The sequence below is a fragment of the Lynx rufus genome, unplaced genomic scaffold, assembly GCF_022079265.1.
Source record: "Lynx rufus isolate CCGP_SWC_20201006 ecotype Redwood Valley unplaced genomic scaffold, mLynRuf1.p SCAF_12, whole genome shotgun sequence".
Taxonomy (NCBI): Eukaryota; Metazoa; Chordata; class Mammalia; order Carnivora; family Felidae; genus Lynx; species Lynx rufus.
In genome coordinates this window covers 21,836,950-21,851,770 of record NW_025814826.1, presented here as the reverse complement: position 1 = coordinate 21,851,770, position 14,821 = coordinate 21,836,950, and the positions used below count along the sequence as shown (strand labels likewise).

Below are 14,821 nucleotides of genomic sequence, written 5' to 3'. Positions count from 1 at the left end.
TGGTGGCCGGGAAGAAGAGTCAAATTTGAAGCCCAGCAAGGATCTTATAGACATATTTAATTCCTTTTTTTCTGGTTTTGATGTTCTGCTGTATTTATGTCTTCTCTATCTCTGGTTCCTTGTTTCATTTCTCTTTTGCGTTGATTTTGTTGTACATATGTTATCTTGTGGTAAGCCAGACCTTTAGAGTTAGAGCTTAGGAGGTAAATGGTAACAGGCCTAACAAAGAATTCCTGAAAAAGAAAGCACTTTCTTTATATTCAGTGCAAATTAACTGTGGGATTACTCATCAGAGTAGTATCCACTTAGAAAGTTATATATAAAAATACTCATTGATGCTGGATTTAAACAAGCACAACAGTACTGTGGCCAGTAACCACTAATGATGTATCTTGGGCCTTGACAGCTGCTGTTTCTGTCCACTGTTTGTAGGTAAATGGCCACGGAGCTTCACATGCTGGCCCAGAGGGGATTCTGATATGCAAAGTCACCTAGTTCCTTCTACCCTTTTTTTTTTGGCAAGCAGGGAATGCCATTTGCCAGAGTGTTTTGGAGGGGAAGGGAAAACTGCAATATTTTCATGGAGACTTATGATTAGGGAACACAGTGGGGGTCATTAGTTTCAAAGAAGATGAGCAGGAAACAGGGACGCTTGGGTTGTATGTTGGCCGTGTTACACAGGAGAACAACTCCCTCCCAGCCCCGCTCTCTTGCTTGCTTGCTTGCTTGCTTTCTTGCTTTCCTGCTTTCTTGCTTTCTGTCTTTCACAAATATCTTTATTGACCAATTACTATAGAATGAAGAACTAGGAGGTAGAAAGGAAAATACACATAATACAACAGAAGTCTTTAAATGGAGGTATGTACATTCTAAGGAAAGTTGAAGGAGCAGGAGGAAAGAATTCCTAAGTCAGCTGCCTGAGTCAGGGAAGACTTGTTCTGGAAGAGGACATATTGTTGCATCCTTTTAAAATTGCAGTTTTTTGTTTGTTTGGTTGGTTTTTTTAGAATATAAGAGCAATACATACCCATAGTAGAAAATTTAGAAAGTGCATAAAGTTATAAAGAATAAAATGAAAGTGAGTTCCAATATCATTCCTGAACATAAATGCTTACATTATTTTTATAATAAAATAGTATATTTTGAAACTAGATAGATGTGGTGGTTGCACACCATTGTAAACGTACCAAATACTACTGAATCGTTTACTTTAAAATAGTTAATTATATGTTATGTGAATTTTACGTCAATAAATTGTTTCTGAAAAGATATTTATTTTATTTGAATTTAGACATGGGTGTAAACTTTAGATAAATCTTTGTTTTTTCCACAAGAAGATATATTATGCCCAAAAATATCTATGTCAGAAAAATTACAAAAAGCATTAACAAGGGTCAGTATGTTTGTTTGGTATTTGATGTTTATCATTTATATCTGGGATTAATGTTAATTTCCAGGTAATAGAATTCAGTCGACAACTTCATAGTATTTCATAGTATTCATCTATTTTTTATTTATTTATTTATTTATTTATTTATTTATTTATTTATTTATTTATTTAATTGTGAGTATAGAATGTATTGTTGAATCGCTATGTTGTACATCTGGAGTAGATTCCTTAGTGCCCCTTACCCATGTAGCCCATCCCCCCCCCACAATCCCTCCCGTAACCCTCAGTTTGTTCTCCATATTTATGAGTCTCTTCTGTTCTGTCCTCCTCCCTGTTTTTATATTTTTTTTGTTTCCCTTCCCTTATGTTCATTGGTTTTGTCTCTTAAAGTCCTCATATGAGTGAAGTCATATGATTTTTGTCTTTCTCTGACTAATTTCACTTAGTGTAATACTCTCCGGTTCCATCCACGTAGTTGCAAATGGCAAGATTTCCTTCTTTTTGATTGCCGAATAATATATATATATATATATCCATTGTATATATATATATACCACATCTTCTTTATCCATTCATCCATCGATGGACATTTGGGCTCTTTCCATACTTTGGCTATTGTTGATAGTGCTGCTATAAACATGGTGCATGTGTCCCTTCGAAACAGCACACCTGTATCCTGTGGATAAATGCCTAGTAGTGCAATTGCTGGGTCGTAGGATAGTTCTATTTTTAGTTTTTTGAGGAACCTCCATACTGTTTTCCAGAGTGGCTGCACCAGTTTGCATTCCCATCATCCATTTTATATAATAATAAAACCACTCCCCTCATCCTATCCCCAGTTTAAATTAAAAAAAAAAATAGATGTCAAAAGAACAAAATTGAAATCTATGTCTACCTAATAAAGGTCCTTAGAAGAACGTAACAGAGAAAAGCTTATGTGGAAGTAGAATGTCAGCAGACAAAAACAGACACCATGACATATCATAGGGAAGGAATGTTCCTGCAACCAAAAAAGATCAAAAAATAAATAGAAGGATTAAAAATATATTAAAACAAATTAGCATATAGATATTATCATTCATAATTGTGACTTTGAATCTTAAAGAAAATGTCAAATTATGCTATAGATTTTCCAGTAATACCAGTTAATTCATAGAAAAAAATGTTTACAGCTTTGTTGCTTTAAGAGGCAAATGCCAATTATCTGAAAAATTCAAGCATACCAAACACCTCTTTCCCAGATATGCTGGATGAATGAATACTGTATATTTCCTCCTTCTTCTCTTGTTAGCATTTTATTGTTTTCTTTAATGGAATCTTTAGTTTATAATTTGATCTAAATTCTTTTAGGTTTCTTTAGCTCTCAAAAGCCATACTTTGAAAAGGATTATATATTTGGTCCTTCACTTTTTTCTGTGGTTTTGGTAAGTCTACCACTATATGGACCAACGCTTATCTTATACTTTCTTAAAAACTAGCTCACTCCTCAGGAGGAAATTAGGCATCTTTGGAATAGACTTTATTTTCTTACAAGTATGTGGATATTGTTTTAGTACAAATTGTTGCTATGATCTTATAATGAATATTAATAAACACATTCCAAATATGTTTTTGAGTACCTACTAAATGCCAGATATATGCTAGGAGATGAAGCTATACAGATGTACCACAGTCCTACTTTTGTAGCATTTACACTCTCTTGAAACAGGTAAACACACATAGCTATGGAAGACTTGATGAGTAGCAGTATGAATGGCATGCTGTGGATGCACGGAGGAGGAGCACTTGTCTGTCCGGAGGGGCTGTCTCTTATAGACTAGATGGATGAACTTGACATTTGCTGAGCAGACTGGTGAGGGATATAGTTAATAGTAGAGACAAGAAAGACCATGGCCATGTAGGGAGCTTATGGTGGGCAATCACAGTACTTCAGAACTGGAAGGGTGGAGAGCAACCCTGTCTTAAGGGTCTTGCAAGTGAGGTCAAGTTCATGGCAGCCAAGCCTTCTTATTTTCTTGGTCATTCTCTCTGTTAGTATATCTTTTTCAAATTTATCATTATGTAAGAAAGTCTGTTTCAGTAGTTTAAGACAAAAAGGCATGATGTGCGCTTTCAGTTTGTAAAGGACAGAAGCAAGTTCATGCCCCCTAAGATAGTGGGGTTCTAGTGTAAGGCTCTCTCAAGGGTCCCTGGCAGTTCTGGGAATGTGGTCCCTGCTTCTGGACCCACAGCCACTCTGCATACTCAACTGCAGGTCGAGGCTCAGTTCCTTTTCCTTACTTATGTTCTCACTCAAATCTTCATACTCACTGCCTAGTTCACTCTCTGTCTCAGGTGCCAACAGTAAGGGGCGTGAAATAAAGGGCTTGGCCAGCATGTGGTTCACATGGGGTGTCCCAGGCCTGTTGGCTGCAGCGCTACCTTCCAGAAGCACCTTTGAGTCCAGCCTCTTTGCCTGGCCCAATCGGCTGGTTTGGGGATATCAGGTCACATGCTACAAACCTTGCTACATCAGCATAAAGAACCACTGAAAAGGGGTCTTTCAGCATGGTAGTGCCCCACAGACCTATCTCCAGAATGGGATCCATTTCACACCAGACTAAATGTATTCCCAGTGAGTTTCTCCCTCTGCCCACTTTAAAAGATGCCTGCCACCTTTTGGTTCCTATGAAACCCAGGCTCACTTAAAGCTTTACTCTTCAAAAACAAAAAACAAAACAAAACAAAAAAAAACCCACTTTATTCTAAGTAGATACTTCAAGTTGTAGGCTTATTTTATGATTGAGCACAAAATATTCACACATATTGGGGCACACTTGCCTGATGGTCAAAAACTTACACAGATATCAACACCTGCTGCCTCATTTTATGCTGTGAGCTGCGAGGCCTCGGAGAACAAGAAGCTATTGCCTCTGCCCTTAATCAGCTTCCACAGGAACCCAGCCACACCACACATCTCAGATTTTCTGAAACAAGGTCAGTGGGGGACTCCATCAAATTTACTGTAGCGGAGCACCATTACGATCACCATGCAACTCAACACGCGGTCCAGGTGCACATGCTGGCTGGTTGCCTGCACTACTGTGGATGTGCACGTGGGAACAAGCAAAGGATTTTCCAATGACAGTTAACAGGTTTTGTTTTTTTTAAAGTTTTTATTTAAATTCCAGCTAGCCAATAGACAATGCAATATTAGTTTCAGGTGTCCAACCCAGTGATTCAACATTTACATACAACACCTGGTGCTCATTACAAGCGCACTCCTTAAGTAACACTTCTGCTAAAAGTGATTTCTATGTATAGCTTATATTACATGCTATTGAATTCTGGTGCTTTGTATTGAATTTTATTCCTCATTTACTAGTGTTTAAGGCATTTCTGGTTTTAGTGTCAGCTTGCCCTTCCAATAGAATTTGTAACATTTTGTAACATTAAACAATAAAAAAATGAGAATCACTATCATGATCTCATCTCTCCTTCATCAGGCTTTTTACTGCATTTTGAATTTTTAAAAAGTTTATTTATTTATGCACTCATTCATTTATTTTTTAAGAGAAAAGGAAAGAGAAAGCACACACGTGCATGTGGGCAAGAGGCAGGGAGGGGTAGACGGAGGGGGAGTGGAGAGAGACAGAGAGAGAGAATCTAAAGCAGGCTCCATGCCTATTTCTGAGCCCGATGCAGGGCTCTACCTCATAGTGAGATCATGACCTGAGTGGAAATCAAGAGTTCAATGCTTAACCGATTGAGTCACCCAGGCGCCCCCTACTGCTGCATTTTTAATTTTACGATGACTGTTAAAACGACACTAATAAACTTATCTAAAATATATTGTACAGCATAAAAATCAGGTATTTGACAGCATATGTATGGATTTAGCTTATGTTTTTAAACTTCGTGTTTTTTAAACTATTTTAAATTTATGTAAAAGCCACAGAAGTAGCACATGGAGCTGTACTCCAGTTCTCCAATTGTCAATGTTTTGGACCCATCTGAGAAGCTGCGGACATGATGCTCTGCTGTCCTGTACTACTTCAGTGTGTGATTTCTAGATACAAGGACACCCTCCTACATGACCACTGGGCAGCCATCAAAATCAGGAAATGAACATTGATCCAGTGCTACCACCTAGACCACAAGCTCTATTCGAACTTTGTCAGTTATTTCAACAATGCCCTTTATAAATGTCCAAATCCAATTCACAGATCACATGTTGTATTTAGTTATGGTGTATTTTAGTCTTCCTCAATCTGGATCAGTTTCTCATATATCTTTATCTTTTATGACCTTGATCTTTTTAAAAAGTACAAGCTGATAACTTTATAGAATGACCCTCAATTTGGGTTTGATAGGCATACAACTGAGATGATGCTGTGCTCAGTGCCTTAAAACAGAAGGTATATAATGCCAGTTCCTAGTGAACTTTTATCTCTTGGGTAAGATTGTATCTACCAGATTTCTCTAAGGTTAATATATATTGCAGTTATAAATCAATATGTAATTTGTAAATATTTTGTGGGGAGGTACTTTGAAACTATGCAAATCCAGTTGAGTCTCATTCGTGGTGGTTATATTTCATAAAATAACATGAACATTCAGTCAGCGAATACGGAAGCATTGCTCTAGGGGAAATACAGGGGTGGATTCCTGTCACAACATAATCGTCAACCAGTCAATACATAACCTTGGTTTATGTGTGTTTCTGTTCAAAGACACCTTGTTTAATATGAAGTAAAACCTTGGTTTGGATGAAGAATTCATTCCAGAAACATGCTTGTAACCCAAAGCACTTGTATATCAAAGTGAATTTCCCCACAAGAAATAATGGAAACTCAGATGATTCATTCCACAACCCAAAAATATTCATGTAAAAATGATGACAATACTGTAATATAACACAAAATAATAAAAAGTAAAGAAAAATAAACAAATTAACCTGCACTTACCCTTGGGAGACAAGACAGAGGAGGGTTATTGTGTAGGATGACTTTCATTACCAATAACAGAATCACTGCTATCTATTGGTTCAATGGAATCTTTTTCTTTTTATGCAACTTTAACAAGAAACCTATTCAATGACATTTGCTTTTGCCTCCTTTTAAGGATTTCACAGAAATGTGACATTGCCTTGACGATCACCCACAATCCTGCAGTGAGCAAGTGAGAGAAAGGGAGAAAGAGGGAGAGAGAGAGAAGAACCATTGGCTCAGTTGTGATCATGTGACATTTGGCATATTGCAAGACATCGCTTGTTTATCAAGTTAAAGTTTATTAAAAATCTTTGCTCGTCTTGCGGAACACTCATAGAACAAGTTACTCGCAATCCAAAGTTTTACTGTATATTGTTGATTCATTAACATTGAGCCCGTGGCCAACAGCATTATGACTTATGCCTGAAGGAAGTGTATCTAACACATGTATTTTCTCCATAAGACACATGAAAGCCTCTTAGGAACACTAGACAGCACTTCAGCACTATGCTTGGAGGCCATTTGAAAAAGGGAGATTGCCAAAGGCACAAAAATGTAAAAATGTGACAATATCTTGTGAAAAGGACATTTGTTTGTAGCATGAAAGCTGACCCGAGAAGGCAAAGTGAGAGGCCTCATGCAGACTTAGCCAAGAATGTGTGTGTCCTGCAACTCTGTGCATGTCCTTGAATGAGACCCCCCCCCACCCCATCACTGGCGAGTACTGATTTGGGAGTTACAAATAAATTGTAGTGAGTGGGTGAATTTGCAAATACTAAATTTATGAATAATGAGGACTGACTGTGTCTTATTTCTATTAAACTTTCACTTACCACTTTTAGCATCCATTGACCTCAAATTGCTTCCAGTTTGCCTATTGAAGATCCTTCAAACTGTCTTTGGTATCCTTCTGGCAAGTCTCCATCATTCTTTGAGCACTTTACTTTCTTGTTTAACAAGATTTTCCAGGCTCATGTTGTATTTTCTCTGCCTCAGCTCTGAAGTTAGACATTTCTCCAAGGAGCTTTGGTTCCTTTTAGTGGAAGATGGCCTTTAAAAACCAAGCACTGGTGCTAGATGGGCTCATTGCTCCTAGGGTGTTATACTACTTCTAAACCCTGTAGAACAGAGAATTAGGAAATATATGTATGTACACACATACACAAATCTATCATCTATCATCTTTATCTGTCTATCCATCTATTGTCTATCATCTTATCTATCAACTATCTATCTATCTGTCTGTCTGTCTGTCTATCTATCTATCCATCCATCCATCCATCCCATGAATTCACACCATTACCTTCAGTTCCAACCTGATATGTAACTATCCCCTGTCCATATTTGTAACTCCCTTCTCTGGCCATTAGAAACTGATTGCAATTAGTCTCAATGTACTTACCTAACCCACTCTTCCTATATTTGAACAAATTCCCTGTCCCAGCAGCAAAAGACACAACCCTGGATATCTGGTCCCCCTGCTTCTGTGGGACATGTATGCTGAAGGTTTAGCTCCAATAAACAGAAGGAGGAACATGGAAGAAAGGAGGAAGCTAACTTGAAGTTGTTGAAAGTCAACTTTTGCTAAATCCTTCTTGAATAACACTTTTTTTTCTTTAATGAAAGAGAAGACAGAAATGTCACACATAGTTTTTTTAAAGTTTATTTATTTTGAGAGAGAGAGACTGAGCAAGCAAGGAAAGGGCAGAGAGAGAAGGAGAGAGAGAGAATTCCAAGGAGGCTCCATGCTGTCAGCGCAGAACCCGATGCGGGCCTTGAACTCATGAACCATGAGATCATGACCCGAGCAGAAATCGAGTCTGATGCTTAGCCGACTGAGTTGCCCAGGTGCCCCAACATCACATATATTTTTAGTTAGCTTTGAAATTAGTGGGCTATTTTATCATACCAAATGAGTATAAAAGAAAATTCAGTTTTCTATAACTAGTATCTTAAAACATTCATGTGATGCATATGTTATCTTCTTGGATTAAAAAATGTACAATTTCACCAGATGTTTTAGATTAAACACATTGCCTTTTAATATACCAAATAAACTTAGTTTGCATCTCCAAATGTTGATAGAAAATCTTCTTTAAAAAAAAGAAAATCTTAATTTTCTAATTTAAAAATTTTAGATATAACCTTTTTATTTGCATATTTATAAAGTATGCATATTTATAAAGTATTTTATGAAGTAGTGTAATTATTTTTTTTCTGGTGTGTTTATCCATGTTAAAAAGTGAAGAATGCATCTTAAATTTTATTTTAAAATGTTCATTGAAACTTTAAACAATTAACTTAAGATATAGAACATTAAAATTAATTTGCATTTAAAAATGATAATAGCAGATAGTCTTGACTTCCTAAGTTTTAAATTCTAGTGAATAGCCTATGAATTATAACTTTAATAACAAGTTTTGCTTAATTTTTTGAAATGATTTTATTGTAGAATAAGGAGATAACTGTTCTCATAACTGAGATGCTGCATATGTCAGAAACAATACAGCTTCTCTTTTCCATGATACATTCCAAGATATATAAATAAAGATCACATACATGTGAGTTAATTCACATTATAAACATGCAAAAATACAGAAGTATATGCACAAGTATCTCCTTTATTCCTCTTTCCCAATCTTATTCCTACTTACAGAATTTCTTGGTGTTGTATATATTGGGAAATATATATTCAACCACATATAAATGCATTGTTTTGGTTTGTGTGATTTTTACTTAGATATTATTTATATATATATATATATATACATGTAAATACATGTATATATATTTACATACACATGTATATGTATATTTCTGCAGCAGTTTGTTTTCTTCATTAATAAAAATACTCCTTGGAGTTCCTTTTATGCCAGTACATCTAGCCCTACATCATTTTTTAACTACTACATAGTATTTCATTATTTGGCTGTGCCATAACTTATTTAAACATTTTCCAGTGATGGACATTTAGTTTTTTTCCTTAAATTTTTGCTATTACAAATAATGCTGCAGTGAAGACACCTGGACATACATTTTAGAGCATATATATGGCAAGTTTTATGAAATAAACGCCAAGACTTGAGGATGAGACTACTGTCTCTCCCTTGAGAGGCACCTGGGCAGGTGCTGAGCCCCCACCTCTGGGCTGTCCTTTGGAGATCATTTCTCTTCCTTCCCCAGTCCAGAGTCCCTTGGAGGATCTGACCTGGTGACCTGTCCCTTAAGCCCCTTTAGCTGCATCATTTCCTGTTTCATAATGAGGCTGGAGGATCAGATGTCCAAAGTCATGTACCAGTTCCCCTGCTGTGGGTGTCTGCAGTGCCAGGTCAGGAACATGACAACTGAGAAGTTCATTTTCTCGGGGAAGTGCCTGGTGAATGAAGGGGAAACTGTAATGTAGGACTGTATTGCAGGTACTTTGCACATGTAGTATATTTTTGGGTCTTAACAAAGAATAACATTGTTTTAATTAATAAAAATGTAAATGATTTGTTTTAAACAGTTTTTAAAACAGAAGTCCTAGGTTGGATACCTCCTATAAGGTTATTTGTGTGTGGATATGTTTTTTGCTACTGTATCAAATTTCTTTATCCTAGTTGAAAAATTAAAAAAAAGAACACCCAAATCTGTTTAATAAAGGGGCTGGTTTCTAATCAGTCATCAAGTTTTTCTTTTATTCTCTATTCAATAGTCTCGAATATTGCTGAATGGCTATTTCCAGTTCATTTCAAAAACAATTCAATTTTATTTTACTTTCCATCCCTTATTTATAACATTCATTTGTCATTTTTGTCATTTTGTAGACCTACCAAGAGCAGCTGTCAGGATCTTAAGCAACATGACATTCCTTTTTGTGAGTTTGTCATACACAGCTGAGAGTGCCATTGTAACTGCTTTCATTACCTTCATTCCCAAGTTCATCGAGTCACAGTTTGGTATCCCAGCTTCCAATGCCAGCATCTACACTGGTAAGGCACTGCCTTTAGAGCTCCTTGAAAACATGATCATTTTTGACCACTAAACTAAAATGCAATGAGTTGAAGAGAAAGTTCATTCTAACATCAAAGTGTTTAATAAATTCGTTAACAGCTACCTGCCTCCCCCCCGCCCCAGACTCCACCCCCATTTTAGGAGGAAGGGGTCCTTGACTGTTTTCTCATTGACTCAGAATGTGTTACTGTGTGACGTTTTTACCGACTGTATTTTGGAAAGGGATAACTTTGCATAATTATGTTTTTAGTGGTTCTCAGTTAAAAAGAATGTTACAGGCAGTGGCTTTCAAATTTAAATATGAATATATCTTTTTATGGGTTGACGTGAGTTAAATTTTGAAAAATTAATGAAAACATTTTTTGAATGGATAATATGAAAAGTAGATCAGGTCCATGGTACCAGGATATCCTCTTGATGAATATAAATGGATCTTGATCGAATTACTGGAGATACTTGAACTTATAAAGGAAATCTATGAATTTTGTTTTAGAAGATGTTTTATGTCTGGGGAAATGATTTTTGGAAGCTATGATACATGTACCCATTGTACATAGTACTCAGGTCTTTTTTCATAGTATATTAGGTGCTCAGAAATATGGGGACATTAACTCTCAGATATGGGGGGAATTTTCAGTGCATTATATCATAATATTTTGGATATTTCCTTAGTGGTTTCAAAGATGGTCAAATGAATATATCTTTCTAAGGCTCAATTTGTTATTAAAGTATTACTTAAACAGTTTAGTGGAGACTTATGATACCTTTTCTGATGACTTTGGCTCCCACTTTATCCTCCATGTCTGGATTCAAACTTGGCAAGTTAGAATTATCTGGAAGTTAACAGGCAAAATTATATGATTGTAGAAAGAGAGTTTGGCTTGAAATATTTAGGTGATCACTTTGTTTTCTTATTTCATTTTCCACATGAAAAGACCTACATACTGGGTGGGTGGGGCCCTGGTAGCAAATATTTTTGTAAAGGGTATACTGCTTTGGACCATTGTAATTGTCACCCCAAAATATTTTTTCCCCATTTGTTTCTCAAAATATGTTTTCCTTACATATTTACTTATACATGTGTAAAATAGAATTTACAGATCAAAATCTGAATGATGCATTTCTAATTTAATTTTTACACTAATCCTTTGAGCAACAATTCTTGGTCAGGGAAACAAGTGTTGTCTCGTAGCTAGATCTGACGCCACACAGCTGATAAATGCAGAGTAGTCTCAAGCATTTCCCTAACTAAGTTTCAGTATTAGAAAGTGTTACTGGCACGGAGATTCACAGTCAAATAAATTGGGGACCTGCTGAGTTGAACAATGTATTACAGTTGTTTGCCACAGGACTCTTCATTACCCTTAATATGCCAATCTGTGTGGTGAAACTCCCAGACGAAGGCTCAAGGGTACTGTCTTTCCCAAATACATTTGACTATGAAATCCAACTTTTTTTTTTTTTAAATTTTTTTTTTTTTCCAACGTTTATTTATTTTTGGGACAGAGAGAGACAGAGCATGAATGGGGGAGGGGCAGAGAGAGAGGGAGACACAGAATCGGAAACAGGCTCCAGGCTCTGAGCCATCAGCCCAGAGCCCGACGCGGGGCTCGAACTCCCGGACCGCGAGATCGTGACCTGGCTGAAGTCGGACGCTCAACCGACTGCGCCACCCAGGCGCCCCTGAAATCCAACTTTTTAATGGCATCTCTCCCATGAACAGTTTTCTTCAGGACCCACATCGAGAAACACTGCTATTCTATCCTATGTACCCCTGTCCCAGCCAGACTAGGGGAACAGAGCTGTCTGGATCATCCCATTTCCATCCAGAAGTGCTATTTTGACCCCTATAGTTATAGGGGCATTAGTACAGTGCTGAGCCAGGTAGGAATTGATGCATATTGAATCATATTGGCTATCTGTTGGACACTGCTGGAGGCATAGGCTAGACATAAAACTACTTGTGGAAAAATAAAGGTTTCAGTTGGACCTGGGGTGTTTCACTATGGAATCCCACAGCAGTGTGGTCAATGCTGTAGTCACTGAACATGGCACCCTCAGTGAAGGACAGTGCAGGATTAGATAAAGCTAGCTCACGGAATTAGTTCGTCCCCTGTTCTAACATCAGGATTAAAAAAGCAACATCACCCAGTGACAATTCCATTCTGGTTTTGTCATCAGTAGTTTTTGTTTTGTTTTGCTTTGTTTTAATAATCATTGTGAATGCAATGTATATTATGTTTAATAGTCTCCTGTGTTCTGATAAAAGGCTTTTTATTCCCAGCTCATATTCTTTTTCCTTCCTTTCCAGATAGATAACAAATAATAATAGTCAAAAGGTATTCAGATTAATTAAGAGTGGAAGATTGCTTGTCATATAACAATAAGATGAACAAGGATGATAATCCTTTATAAAGCTTACCTTGATTTTTTGAATTTTTGTTAATTGAATCCTTCTTCTTACCCTCTGAGCAGAGATTTATATATTTAAAGAACTTATTTAGTTTAATTTAGTCTTTTATTCTCTTTATATGCATGTAAGTGACATGGAGAATTAAGAAATGTATCTGAACAAGAATATTAAAAATAGTTGTAATCTCATCTGACAAGATTTTCAAGCTAAGGTTCTCTTTAAAAAAAAAAAAATTTAAGAGGATTATTTGGATAAATACTTTGGCCTTTCCAGAGCCATTTGCTCGTGTTGTGTTATATGGTAGAGATGAAGTTCCATACATGTATCTGTCTCCTATAGTCCTTGAGTACCAGCTCTGTGCACAGCACTGTGCCCTGTGTATGTATGGCTGGGATGTGGGGGGTGGAGGGGGAGGTAGGGTATGGTGGCGTGTCTATAAAGACTCAAACCAGAGCCATAAGATATGTATAGAGCGGCCTGTATTTGTATCTACACGATGGCAGTGAATCCGGGTTCATGTTTCATTCTTCTCGTTTGTGGTCTTTCTGCTAACCCATTTAGGGTCACATTTGTTGATTCAAATGAACTATTATGAGGTTGCTGTTTTAGGAAAGGCTGAAAGAAGGGAAAGAGCCCTGAAGGAGGAGGTAGAGCAGCTTTGAATCCTGCCGCTGCTGGTTATTAGCTGTGTTACTTTTGGCAAATCGCTTTGCTTCCTACACTTCAGCTGAAACTGAGGTTTACCTGTATAATGAAGACAATAGCTCCCCTGTTTCTAGATGTCGATGTTGTGAGGATTTAATGAAGTGGTGACTAGTGATTTGTGCTGAATCTTCCCTAACTTCAAATGGGCACAATATAAATTGAAAAATACAACTTAATCATATATTTTTTTTAAATTTTTTTTAACGTTTACTTATTTTTGAGACAGAGAGAGACAGAGCATGAACGGGGGAGGGGCAGAGAGAGAGGGAGACACAGAATCGGAAGCAGGCTCCAGGCTCTGAGCCATCAGCCCAGAGCCCGACGCAAGGCTCGAACTCACGGACCGCGAGATTGTGACCTGAGCTGGAGTCGGACGCTTAACCGACTGAGCCACCAAGGCGCCCCAACTTAATCGTATATTATAAGGAGAAAATTAATATTGATGATGTTGACAGTAGCACCTTCCATTTGAGGTCATGCAGCTTGAACAGGTCTGAGAATGACAGCTCTATACTAATCGTGGTGATAATAAAACGACTACTGACATTTACTGAGTGTTTACTAAGCAGGAGACACTATTTAAACTTTTTCACATGGACATTACTTAATCCATGTAACCAGTGCCTGTGTAGTAGGTGTTCTTGATTATACCCATTTTCCAGTTGAGGAAATGTCTAGGGAAATTTAAATAACTTGCTTAAAGACATGCAAATAATTAGAGCCAGGAGGCTAGTGTGTTGGAGTATATAAATATCCATATGTGATTTTTATTGAAATATTATAATAGACCTATGCTATTTTATCATTTCTAAGCAGTTGTTTTTTTAATTTTTTTTTTTAATTTCAGAGAAATAGTATTCTAAGATTCAACTTCTTCCCTTTCTATAGCAGCCTTTGTCACTGAGCCATGGTCAACAACATTCATTTTCAGAGCATCGGTGTCCTTTAGCATCACCTTTGCTTTTCTGGGGTCCTGCCCTTTTGTGTGCAGAATTATAAAGGGTTAAACAGTTGGTCTTTGCAAGAGAAATGGCCATGGAGAACTCTATTTTGCTTTTCATTGGAGAATAGTCAAAATACTTATTTCTTTGGTAAGGAGATTAGGATGGGGTGTGATTTTTTTTTTTTAATGTCTGTCATTTTTATTGTTGTCAAATTAACCAAATAATTGCCATCTGTCTTTAGCTACTGATTCAAAGTTTTGTCGATGAGATTCAAAGCAGTACCACTGAACTCAGATTGCAGCCTTTGGGAATCCCTGCATCCTTAGAAGCCAGAGAGATGTGCGCATGCTTTGATTTGCTTCATTCTTCTGAGGGCATCTACGCTTTTCTATACCATTTCTTTAAT

General features: G+C 37.0%; 1 protein-coding gene across 3 annotated transcripts in view; it reads left to right on the top strand.

The window, feature by feature from the left end:
• Nucleotides 1–14,821, top strand: part of SLCO5A1 (solute carrier organic anion transporter family member 5A1) — a 142,065-nt gene that overhangs the window by 73,273 nt on the left and 53,971 nt on the right. For 2 of the 3 annotated variants that reach the window (XM_047073748.1, XM_047073750.1), the window contains exon 4: nucleotides 10,167–10,331. The exons of the other annotated variant lie outside the window; for it this stretch is intronic. In XM_047073748.1, the coding sequence (XP_046929704.1) occupies nucleotides 10,167–10,331 (165 nt within the window). The remainder of the gene's footprint in view (nucleotides 1–10,166; nucleotides 10,332–14,821) is intronic. 3 annotated transcript variants of the gene reach the window in all.